The 12977-nt window shown below is 40.2% G+C and overlaps 1 protein-coding gene across 1 annotated transcript; it reads left to right on the forward strand.

Moving 5' to 3' along the window:
• Positions 1-985: 985 nt before the first annotated feature.
• PRDX4 (peroxiredoxin 4) lies at positions 986-10461 on the forward strand. Its single transcript, XM_020789176.3, has 7 exons — positions 986-1372; positions 2966-3083; positions 5756-5872; positions 6604-6726; positions 7887-8017; positions 8801-8835; positions 10339-10461. Exons 1-7 carry the CDS (start codon positions 1093-1095, stop codon positions 10387-10389), a joined length of 855 nt encoding a protein of 284 aa, XP_020644835.2. The 5' UTR covers positions 986-1092; the 3' UTR covers positions 10390-10461.
• The last annotated feature ends 2516 nt before the right edge of the window (positions 10462-12977 follow it).

Raw genomic sequence — 12977 nt, forward strand, 5'->3', positions numbered from 1 at the left:
GAACGGTAGCATGCTGTCTTTCTGTCCCCTTTTATTTCCTTGGTTCTGCCTTCCTGTACTGTCATTGGTTCTCACATCAGTGTTCTATTGTGATGGGCAGGTGTGGTTCCTGGCCTGTATGTCACAGTGCCAAAAGCCATTTGCCACAGTCAGCAAATGTGGAAAATCTGATGTGGCCCAGCCTCACCAAGACTCTTCTGCCTCCAGCAGCCCCCAGGTAAATTGAGTTTGAGACCCCTGATTTATACTAATAATTCTGTTCTGCTGATGTGACCATTAATTCTGGAAGATGATGGGCAGATCTTAATCTCCTGTCTCAATTTTTGAGTATTCTGTCTTCGTTGACCCTGCTGGCAGTTTAAATTCCAATACTGTACTGTAATGCTCTCAGCTTCCCTCAGACACTAAAACTCCTTCAGCACCTCAAGCTGTGGAGTATCACTCACAAAAAATCAGGGGAAGTATTTTTGTTACAATATTGTACTGTATTTCTCTGCTTGTCTACTATTAAAGGCTGTGAGCAGAGGCAAACCGGATTACCATGGCATCTGTGTTTTTGACTTTTGCGAAGGCACTGCATTTCTTCACACCCTTCAGCACCAACGCTTCAGGCCTTCCTGCTGTCTGGAAACCGTTTACTGTACTTCTTATATTATACGGTCACAGACCCAGCTGTCAGTAAATTGACTTCTAACTTGGAAGTAAGAAAACAATGCTTCTCTCCTCATTGTGAAATTAGTGTGGCAAATAGCGTCGGAAGGGCGAGCAACCACCAGCAAGGAACGGGAACCACCCACGACCTCGCCATCCACGGAGGTCTGCAGCCAACGCTGCTGCAGCGATGGGGGTGGGGGGTGGGGGGACGTGAAAAACAATAGGGCGGGCGAGCGGGGGGGGGTGCCTCTGTGGTGTGCGCGCGTGCGTATCGTCGACAAAGCGATGGTCGTGGCGTCCCGCCCCCTGAGGCGCCCCGACTCGGGCGCCCGCCGGCCGGCCTCTTCCTCCTCCTCCTCCTCTTCCAGGCCCGGGCGCTGACGTGCTCTTCGCTGGCTGGGACTTAGCGAGACGTGCGGCTGCTCAGCTGGCTTGGCCATGGAGGCAGAGGAGCTGCCGCGCGCCGCGCCGCACGAAGAATGCCAGGCAGCGGGGAGGCGGCGGCGGCGGTTGGCGCCCGTCACCAAACCGTTGACCGTCTCCCTTCTGGTGCTGCTCCTGCTGGCGGCGACCATGACGGAGGAGGCCGGGACCGCCGAGGCGGCCCAGGGCGCGGGCGACGAGAAGTGCCATTACTACGCGGGGGGCGAAGTGTATCCGGGCGAGGCATCGAGGGTGCCCGTCAGAGACCACTCGTTGCACCTCAGCAAGACCAAGAGTAGGTGCCCGCCGAGCCCTGAGGGAGAGCGAAGAGGAGGCCAGGGACCGGCAAGGGAGAGACGGGCGGCGCGAAGGGGATGGGGGGGGGGGGGCTGCCTGGCGACCTGCCTTGCCTCGTGTTGTCCTTCTGGGCCGAAAAGGAGTATAGCCGTGGCGGCAAGGAGGAGCCCTCCAGCTCTCTTTCCCTTCTCCGCCCTCTTCCTCGCCGCTTGTCCGCGAGGCTGTCACTGCATGAGCATCAGATAAGAATAAAAATAGTTGTGACAATAGAGCCCCCTCCCACAGCTGTGCTCTTTCCCCGTTAAACGTTTATTGTGGGGGGGGGGAGAGAGAAACTTCCCAGGAGAATGGGAAGGCTGGAAAGGGAAAGGCGAACGTCGATGTGTGTGTAAGTGTAAGAAAGAACTTTGCTGGGGATGCAAGAAAAGCGCTTGGCCAGAACCAGCCCTGTTTCCAGTGAGGGAAACCGTGCTGGCCTAAACACGTTTATCGTGGCGTCAGCTTTCCTGCACTTGTCCATGGAAGCTTTATTGCCATCAAAAGTGTGTTTGGGCCCGGTTAACGCACGCGGCCTTCACGTGGTGCCTTGAGTTGCTCATGCCGCCCACGCCAGTGCGAATGAAACCAAAAAGGAAGGGGGTCATAAGGGACTTTTTGAACATTCTCCTTCACTCCTTTAGCAGGTTATAACGAAGGTAGGCGCACCTCCTTTCCTGATGTTTATTTTCCTGTGACTAAACACAGATAACAGCTTTCGAATAGGACACGTCAGATGAAGCTGGTTGGTTTAAAAAGCAGAGATAAAAACATCCAAATTAATTTGTGCAGAAAACTAAAATACTGTACTTTAAAAAACATTTTGTTTGAAGTATTTTTGGAAAGGCATTCTTAGTGTACAGTATTAGCAAAAAGATTTAATATGTTGTATTTCTAGATGTTTCTCTAAGTCTTATCTTAGAAAGAAACTAGTTCCAAATAGTTCCACATTTTTATAGTGACTACGAAGAGAAGCTAATCTTTTATAGGATGATTCAAACATTTGGGCATGATTTTTAATAACCTGGGTTCTGTCTTCCTCATGAAACCCCTTTCTTTAATACACAAAGCATCAGAAAAATTTAATTTGCACTGTAAACTATTATTTGATTACTTTTTTGTTACTACAAAATCCTGAGAAATCAGTTTAAAAGAACAACATACAGTACACTTAAAGGCACTTCACTGAATAAAATTAAAATCTATACACAAGTGTATAGGATTGCACTATTAACTGCTGTTCAAATTGTGCTTTGGCATTTTGTGCAGAACCTCAGAAGTATAACTATAAGCACTGCAGTGTAATTTCCTTAACCCCTCATTTCTTGGACCCAAGCTAAGCAAAATTTTCACTTAAGTTCTTCCAGGATTTATCCTTTAAAACAAAAACTGACACCAATATCACACAGAGAATGTGGAGCTAAAGAGCAATCGCGCAAGTGAATATTTTGGGAGTTTTGCATGTACTAGAATGGAAATATATGTTTGCTTTTTACATCAATACATGTGATTAGATTTGATACTTAAAACTTTTATGTGTTCTTTCAATTTTTAGTTTCTAAACCAGCTCCTGATTGGGAAGGAACAGCGGTCATCAATGGAGAGTTTAAAGAGCTGAAACTAACAGATTATGATGGGAAATATGTTGTTTTCTTCTTTTATCCTCTTGACTTGTAAGCAAACAGTTGCAGTTGTAATACATACATAAATTCACAATGTTTATTCTTGTTCAGAGGGATTGTAGCAACTGCTATTTATTATTTAGATGAGGGACATCTCATTGAAAGGAAAAGATTTAATTGTTTGCATGTTGAAAATGTTAAAAGAGGAAAGGAAGTTGTGAAACTCTCACAAATTTTGTCTCAAAAGATTTTCTAATTTTGTGAAGAAATATACATTTGCTTTTGAATATGAGAAAGTATCAGCCTGCTTTCTGTGCTGAAGATCCTATGTTCAGTCCCCTGCAACTCCTGGTATGAGTAGGAAGGTATTCTGCCTGAAACCTTGAGAGCTGCCTGTCTGTGTTGGCAGTACTGGGACCAGATGGACCAAGGGTTTGACTTCATGTAAGGCAGTAGTTTCCTAAATCTTTTAATCCTTCCTGTGGCCGACATCCAGTGTTGTGCTACTCTAGTATCAGCACATGGAATTTCTTTCCTTCTTGCAGTCCTTGAAGTCAAGTGAAAATTGGTACTGGGAGCACATTTTGTGTTCTATGTTGATTGCTGCCTGCTGTTTTAATTCAGCTGGAAATATTTTTGGCTCATTTAAAATTGTTCAGTGTATTTTGGCATTTGTGACATTGTTTTTAGTAGTGCTCATGTTGATGTAACTGCAAAGATAATGGTTGAAATCCTGTAACTTAGCATATTAAGTTCCACTAGAATGGGCTATTGAATTAGTAGGGATTTGATAAGTCACTTCCTCTGTAGGTTCATTGATTAAAATGGCCCAACTCTAGTGTGACTTATTACACTGATCTACAGAACCTCAGCCAAGCATTCTTTGTTGCGTGAGGCAATGTACATGCAGAGTTTTAAAAATATGAACATCTTTATCATCAGCATTCCTTCAAATATCAAACCAACAGAGCATGCTGCCTAGGATACTGAGAGCAAAACAGGATCTCCTACAAATAGTTGTCTCTTCACTCAGAGGATGTGCCGTATAAACTATTAATGTGTAAATTAGAAGGAAAAGAAATGGCCAACTTTCCTGACAAGGATACATGCTAAGTGCTCTCTCTCTCTCTTTCCAGCCCTTTCTTCACCATATAACTGTAGAGCTTGTAACCACCTCTAAACTCAGCTCTTTACTAATAAGGAGCATAGTGGAGAAAGGTTTCAGAAGAGTTGGGGGGAAAGTCTACTTTTAAGATGCTGTAAGTCCAGCTATTTCCTTATCTGCAATTGACATCTCAGATGTTATGTGCAGGTTCAACAGAAATTGAATACACAAATAAGTTCTAGGGTTCCAACAGAAATCAGGGCTTCTTAGCACACTACATACATTATAACCCCACTTTCTGTAATATCTTATGGAGTCTAAAACAGGTGCCACTCTTGACAAACTCTGATCCTAGCTTTCCTATGATTGTCAGGTCCTCTTGGCCAATAGCTGTTGCCCTGACTAGAACCTGCTGACTGAAATCTCATTCATGTGTTCACAATCCATTTATTACTTTGTCTATTATCTGCATTTTGTCTTTTATCTATATCCTCATTTGGTCATGGGTATCTGTGAAAATATATCGGTCGTGAACATGCATTTCTGTGTCTAAGGAAGTCCACAGAAGCTCTCACTGAAGTAAAACTTAGTCTTTCATTTGCTGTAATATTTGGGATTTTTCTCCTTTTTTTGGTTTAAGTATTTTTTAAAAAAAATCTTGTTTAACAATATTGTGAGATGTGTTAACTCCCTTCAGTACGAGAAAGGTGGCATAAAAATGCAATGAGTGAATGAATGATTTTTTTTGTTTTCTTTCACTAACAGGCTAAGCATGTTTAGCCAAGTCCTCATCATATTTGCTTATTCTCTTCTAAATTTAATTCTTTTAAAAAATTAATGTGTCTGGAGAGTTCCCTTGAATATACAAACATAAATAACATGCCACAGATTTATAGAGGCTGCTACATCATATGTGAAGTATTTCAATTTACTCAGTATAACAAGAGTATAGTTAGACTTCTAAATTGAAAGGATAAAATCGTCTTGCGTTGTACAAAATACAGATCTTGACTGTTGTTTATAGATTGTAAGTCTCATTTTGAATCTAGTAGTATGTTCGAAATGTTTATGTTACCATGTAAATATTTATGGTATTTTTACCAGCAGATGCATCATTGGGGTACCATATGTACTGGATCCAGCATTGCAGGAATAGTACAGAAGGACTGCAGCTGCTAGAAATGTTTAAACATAGGTGTTTGTTTATAATAACAAAAATAGTAGTATAATGTAAAGATATTATCATATATTGACTGAAATCCAGTTGTTTAACATACTAGATCACAATTTGAGTAGACCCAGTGAATTAGTAGAATTTACAGAGGACTTGACTCACCAGATCCCCACTGATTCAGTGGGCCTACTGCAGTTGCAACTGTACCATCTTGTTGGAATATACAGTATTGATAATGATTTTAATATTTTATATATGTAATATAGTTTATTAATGTAAGATAAAGTAAAGATTGCAGTGGGAAGAATCTTGTTTTTTCATACATTGCAGGAAATACATTTTCAGGAAAGGAGTTTATATGTACATTAGTGGTAGTAACAATGATAAATGTTCTTTTAGTTCTGTGAAATATAGAATTTAATCTTCTGTTTTGTTTTAATTTAGCACATTTGTGTGTCCAACAGAGATAATTGCCTTTAGTGACAGAATTGAAGAATTCAAAGCAATTGGTGCTGAAGTAGTAGCTTGTTCTGTAGATTCACAGTTCACTCATTTAGCATGGTATGTTGTTTTCCCATCTCTTTTTTAAATCCAGGTTATTGATAACAAGCCATTTCATCTTATATGTAGAAATGTGGTTAGAACATCCAGGAACCAATCCAGCTAAATCTGTATGTGTGCTGTTAAAAGCCCACAACTATTCCATAAGTACAGATTTTTACTCAAAAGGGGCCTATTTACTGGTAAGAAGCTTAATAACAGGAGACTCCCATTTGTAGACTACTGTGTATAAAATACAGTAGATGGAGAGTATATAATGGTCATATGCAGAATTATACAACTTAGCGTATTACTAGGAATCCAGTTGGGGACTTCTTAATGGCATTCTGGGTGTAATGTGGCTGAGAGTTTTGTTTATATGATTTATTGGTCAGTAAAGCATTTATTACTTGTACAACATTTTGGGTTGAGTCAGCAACTAGCCCTCCCTATATTTGTGAGCTTGCAAGTCACATGTGTTTTGTTTTTTTGGTGTGTGTGTTTTTTAGGGGGTAACCTCAGGGGTAAGCCTGATTTAGACCAGTGGTGAGAATTTTATGGAGCTATCTTGATCTTCAGTTATTTATTTTTTTAGTATTGATCTGATAAAATTAAATCCACAGTCCTGACAAAATGTGTTTTGAAAAATGTATCGATAAATCCAATATGAAGGTGATTATAAATGTAAAAACGAATATGTAAATATATGAAGCAATTTGTGCTGAGGTATTTGGTGTTCTTTATTTCAATAGGATTAATACACCACGAAAACAAGGAGGACTTGGACCAGTGAAGATACCACTACTTTCAGATTTGACACATCAGATTTCAAAGGATTATGGAGTTTATCTAGAGGACCAAGGACATGCTCTTAGGTATATTAACTATTTTCCTTTCCCTTCTCTTTCTCAGTGTTCCATAAGCCATCACTTATCATAGGATCTTGCTTGGAAAAAAATTGTGGGCCCTTCAAGTATGTGTTTATGATGCATAGATTAAAGTTAGACTTAAAGGAGTTAGCAGGCATAAGTCTTTATATATGATGGAGTAAGTTATTGTGAGTGGATGGTTTGGGTTTTGTGGGCTGTTTGGCTGTATTGTGAGTGGGCTTGGGCTTTCCTTCCCTTGTTCCGAAGGCTGAATGCTATCGACCACACATGACTGGAGTCATAGGATTTTGTAACAATGGTTTATTTGACTTTAACAGATTTTGAGTGTACAACAACTTCTGCTGGTCCAGTGGGCCCCCCAACTTGGGACAAATCTATCCAACCATAATGCAATTCATTTTGTCCAAAACAAAGTCCTCAGTGTGGGTAAACTCCAAATCTTTCCCAATCGGTGGGCTTCCTTAGAGGTTTGCTGTGGCTGGGACAGATAGTCCCACTGCAGGGGTGTCAAGCCTATTCTTCTTCTCACGGCAGGAGAGAAATCACCTCCGGGTGCCCCTCCTTCCAGGGAGCTTTCTTTCTTGGGTACATGTATACTGTGCATTCCAACGGTTCAATTCCATCTATTTGTATTTACATCCCTTCACTCTAGATTCCCCCTTACCTCTCTGACTTACATGTGGGTATTGGCTGATAACCCTGCCTACGTTCTACCTCTTTCAGAGGAAGTTTCACGTGCACCTCTTCATGCAACCACGGATCTTCTAACTCTAATCATCTCCATCCAATTCAGATATTCTGCTCTATTTCAGCTTCTTTTTTTCTCCTGCTCTTTCCCCTTCATCTCCTCTCCCCAGAACTCTACCTCTCCTCCTCAGTAGTCAAAAAGCTCTCTGTGATTGGTGGAACTCCTTCCACTATCACCTTCCTGTTCTGACTCCCTTCAAATATCCTGCCTTCAATATCCTGCATCTTCATTTGGGACACAGTGGGTAAAAGGGTATAGACTGTCTTGAATCCTTCAGCCTTAGAGGGGCTCACTTGCAGGGGATGGCTCATTTCTGGGTCTAGCACCTCTCTCCTGCTATTCCTCACAGCTATTTTTCTTGTTCATTTTATTTTTATTTTTTCCCATATACTTCCAGAGGCCTCTTCATTATTGATGACAAGAAAATTCTGAGACAGATAACAATGAATGATCTTCCTGTCGGTAGATCTGTAGATGAAACTCTTCGTCTAGTACAAGCATTCCAGTATACTGACAAACATGGAGAAGGTATATTTGCTTTTAAATAATGTAATAAGTGAGCATTATTTAATGAGTAGTTGTTGCAATTGTGGAATCTTGTTCATTGTCATTTTCGCTTTAGAATTTCACAGTTCTAAGATCTGATAGCCCTGAAGTTGTAGTGTCTTCTCCCCCTGTATTCAATTTAGAAATTGCCATAAAATTGAAAGTATTACAGTGAATTCTTTTCTTCATCTTTTGTACAGATGTACATTCCTATCTGAAAGCAGAGGCTAATAACAAATAAGACAAAATAATTTCCTAGCTTTATAGCAGCTAGAATTGAGCCATAAAACTCTGCCATTATAAGTAGGGAAGCATTTTCATTGGTAACAAACACACATTGCCTTATGGTGAACTATAATGAGCTAACCATCTGTATCTCCCTTAAAATTATTTAGAATACCAGCTCAGCAGCTTGTATGTCTAATACTTAATTTATTATAAAGTGTGCAATTCAGCCTTATTGTGGTCTCATAACTTTATATTAGTAAAGGATCTAATTCTATACTGCTTATGTTGCTGGGTATGTTACTTTCGATTCTTTTAACTAAAAACAAATAGTTTGTAAAGTCTTATGGATACAAATTTTCAAATGAAATTTAAATCTGTATTTCGATACTGTTTGCTGTTTTCAATTCAGAACATATTCTGATTTTTCTCATCTTTGTAATAGATTTTTGGCTACAGTAGGGGTAATCTGCAGAACAAGAATAGGAAGGGCAGTTTTTTAGACTGTCAGATTAACATCTCATTTCATTGCCTTTTCAGTTTGCCCAGCTGGCTGGAAACCAGGCAGTGAAACAGTAAGTTAGTGTTTATATACGTTATCACATGAAAAATAGTAATTATTGTCCTAATTTGAAAAAGAGGGTTGTCTTACACAATGTAGAGAATATCACTACAAGCCAGAAGCATCATGCAAGCAATTCAGATGCCAATTGCACCCAGTTATGTGCCCTGTAAAAAAAAAAAAAACATTAAACTTTGCTATGGGACTTTGTGACATTTTATGATTTACATTTTGCTAATCACCTGATTACCCTGTAGGAAATAGTTGCATTTAAGGTTTGGGTTGTCCCTGAACTGATAATTGTCAACATCTGTTTAGTGATAGTTTTCCTGAGATATTCATGAAAGACAAAGCACTTAACTTCCTCTACTTCTTCCAAATACTTTAACCTTAGGAAGTTAGTGTGTGGTTTTAATTAGTTTATTCACTCAGGAGAGACATCTATTAATAGTTCTATCCATGTTGTTCTAATTTCTATTTCTCCTATTTCTAGCATGTGTTAAATTCTCGGTTACTAGAAATCTTAAGGGGGGAACTGAAGGGGGAAAGAGAAACTAATTTTAAAAAGAAGCTTGTGTGTTACATTGCTGTGTGAACAGTTAGCATAATTGTTTCATACTAGATTTGATATTCTTCCTTAAACTACAGTAGTTCAGTAGGGAATATTTTGTTGGGTTAATTTATAAACTCAACTCTAAAATTGCATTTCCTGGATTTTGTTAGTTATATAGGCTGTGAGTTGGAATTGTTGTTGTTGTTGTTGTTGTTGTTGTTGTTGTTGTTGTTATCATGGTGTAAAATCTATGATATATCTAAACAGTGCATTCAGGTGTGTGCCTGTGTCTATATATACAACTACAGTGGTGCCCCGCTTAACAATTATCCCGCTCCACAACGAAATCGCTTCACGACAATGTTTTTGCGATTGCTATTGCGATCACAAAACAATGTTTCAAAGGCCTTTTTTTTTTTGCTTGACGATGATCGGTTCCCTGCTTCAGGAACTGATTTTTTGCTTAACGACAATCAGAAAACAGCTGATCGTGGTTTCAAAATGGCCACCCGCTATTCAAAATGGCTCCCTGCTGTGTTAAGGACGGATTCCTCACATTACAGGCATCGGAAAATGGCCGCCCTATGGAGGATCTTCGTTGGACGGCGAGGTATTTCGCCCCATTGGAACGCATTGAGCGGTTTTCAGTGCATTTCAATTGGCTTTTTCGCTTGATGATGATTTCGCTTAACAGGAATTTTGCTGGAACGGATTATCGTCAAGCGAGGCACCACTGTATACACATACATGCTGAAGTATATGTGGAGCCATGCTTTCAAGCATATGTTTAGATCAAACCTGAAGATGCTATTTGGTGGTGTTGGTTGAGAATAACAGTTAAATACAGATGTTGAGATAAAACATTTGGGGGCAGATGTGAATCAGTAAAAGCCTTATTGCACTTTGTTTAGTAGTATTTTTAATGGCTCTTTCGAATATGATGGTGATTTTTCTCTTACACAGATCATTCCAGATCCTGCAGGAAAATTGAAGTATTTTGGTAAAGTGAACTGACTCGTTTCTTCTAGATACACAACTGACAATTGAGAAGTTACCAATAAAGTTGCATTGCTTTTGATAATTGTTTATTAGTTTGTGCTGGAAGTTTGTTGGAATATTGTTTTGGAATATATGTGATGAATGCTCCCTCTATCTAAGCAGAATGACAGCACTAAAGAGGTGAAGCACTACCAAACTATTAGCATTCAGAATTACTTCTGAGTTAGATACCTAACCTTCTCTTAGTCTCCCAAATGGCTGAATCCACAAAGCATAACCTGACTATATATTTACTTATTTTAAAATAATCAAAACTGAATTTAATGGGATTTAATAAGCATACAGATTACTGTAGTTGTAGAACAACCATAGGTTCTGAATCCATCGTAATATTGAGGGCAGAATACTTCAGGAATAATAACAAACAGCCGTTCTCAAAGAATTCACTCCAGCGGTTCCAGTGAGCACATGCCGGTTGTACATTTGAAAGATTTCAATCCAAGTGCCCTGCATTTTTCACACTCCCATGCTTTCCATATGTATTTGCCACTAGAGTATGTTATTACTCTCACAAAACTTGACATTTTCCCTTTAGTATACTGTAATCAGGTTCTCCTGAAACCAGAGGCGGTCCCCTTGTTTGGGCGGGAATAAGAGTCAGAGGCGATTTTAAAAATTGAACAAATCCTTTTTATTCTCAGTAACCGCAACATTGACTAACTCAAATAGATCAAACATGCTGAACTCTGGTAAAATCTTGTATATCGCTCCTCACATTGGGGCCGGACCAAAGCGCTCCTGAGCTGTCATCGCCCGCAAGGGCGTGCTCCGGACCACGCAAACCATTCCACAGCAAGGGTGTCTTGCCCAGTCCCCTTCGCGTGGTGGCAGGTTGAAACAGGGACTGGAGCAAATCACCTTCCTCCCCCAACACTGGTTGCGGGGGTAGACCACTATTGTCCATTCTAGTGGTTTGATCGTCATTTTGCCCGGCTTGGCTATGGGAGGGTCTGGGAGTAAACCTCCACCTGTATTTAGGTTAGGGAACTCCTTTATCAACCTCCTGGCCGCCTCTGCATCTCCCTCATCTCCCGTCTGTACAGCTTTATCTCTCATGCATTTCGTGGTCCCGTCTGTTACGATTCTGAATTGCTGCGCCTCTTCTTCCTCTTTTATAATCTCCTCCCATACAATGAGGTCTAGCTCCTCCCCTTTGGCATCTGCTAAGCACACTTCTAGAGTTTTCCTCTCCTCCCTCTCATATCTTTCTATCTCAACCAAAACTCCCTCCACGCATCCCTGGTTTTCCTTTGAGGTCTGCTTCGGTGAGGACGGCACACTAACGTCTCCTCCTTCACACATACACTTTCAAATTTAATTAGGATGTACTGAGCCTTGTATACTCAAATGCAGCGATTCAGACTTTTAGTATTTTGTCAACATGTTTTTCAAAAACCATGAGAGGTAATCAACAGAAATAAGGATTTTGAAGCCGGTATAAGCAACATACTAGTCAGTTTGGGTTGACCATTTAGTGTCCTAGTTGTTTGAGTTCTTGCAAAGAAGGCAATGTGAAATATGAAATTTCAACTCGGTACACACAGTAGTAGTGTCTGAATCTGTATCCAGAGGAACAATACTATCCAATAGTCACTGAAGTTATGTGAAATTCCTCTTATCTGCACTGAAGGCATGACTGAATTTCAAACTACTATTCAGAGGGAATTACCTTCTCATTATTTAAAAGTGCTACAGCTGATAAACTAAAATAATGATGAAATACTCCAGCTAATAAACTGAAATGTAGCCAGCACAGAGAAATAGAAGCATTCACAGAAAGAGTAACAGATGCTAAAAAGGCAGCTTCTTGTTATTTTAAGCAATTTGTTAGGGAAGATGGTTCCTTCTTAAGAAAAAACACTAATTTTGGCCCAGGAAGGAACTTGCATTGTGCATTTAATGTTCCATGCTATCTCAGAGAGAAAATAATGGACTAATAGTAGCAGTTGATCGGTCCTGATGAGCTGACCTGCGTTTTCACCACTGTTGTATCAATTGCATTCTAAAGGAAGCTTTCAACAAAGTAGAAGTACTATTTTGGGGCTACCTAATAAAAGTAGTGTTTTTCCTGTAGTTGAGGTTCTACTTCCTACTTGCTTCCGATAGGCCAGAACTGAATAACCAATCAGAATTCTCCAAGGGTCCTTCAAGAGGAGGGAATAACCCTGAGGAGACAGTTCTTTGGTTCCTGCCTCACATTTCATTGATGCACTTCTTGTCATTCATGTCCCAACTAGCCATTTTCATCTTTGGTAGAATAATGTTTTTTTAGAAAGTTATTTATGCTAGACTGGTCCATAATATTTGGAGAATTGATTGATTAACCCAGAAGATTGGACTGTGAGCTACCTGTTTGCAGTAGAGTCAAAAACTTTTCCCTTCTTGCTCAATATGTGAATCATTTATGGCAGTGGTGGTGAACCTTTTTGGGCTCACCTGCCCAAACTGGAAAAAAAAAACCAGTGGGCGGCATGCCGTGCCAGCAGCGGAACCGAAGTGCAGCAAAAGGGAATCCCAGGCACTGATGTGCCTTGAGACCCCAC

This window comes from Pogona vitticeps, chromosome 3 (assembly GCF_051106095.1).
Source record: "Pogona vitticeps strain Pit_001003342236 chromosome 3, PviZW2.1, whole genome shotgun sequence".
In the NCBI taxonomy this organism is placed as follows: domain Eukaryota; kingdom Metazoa; phylum Chordata; class Lepidosauria; order Squamata; family Agamidae; genus Pogona; species Pogona vitticeps.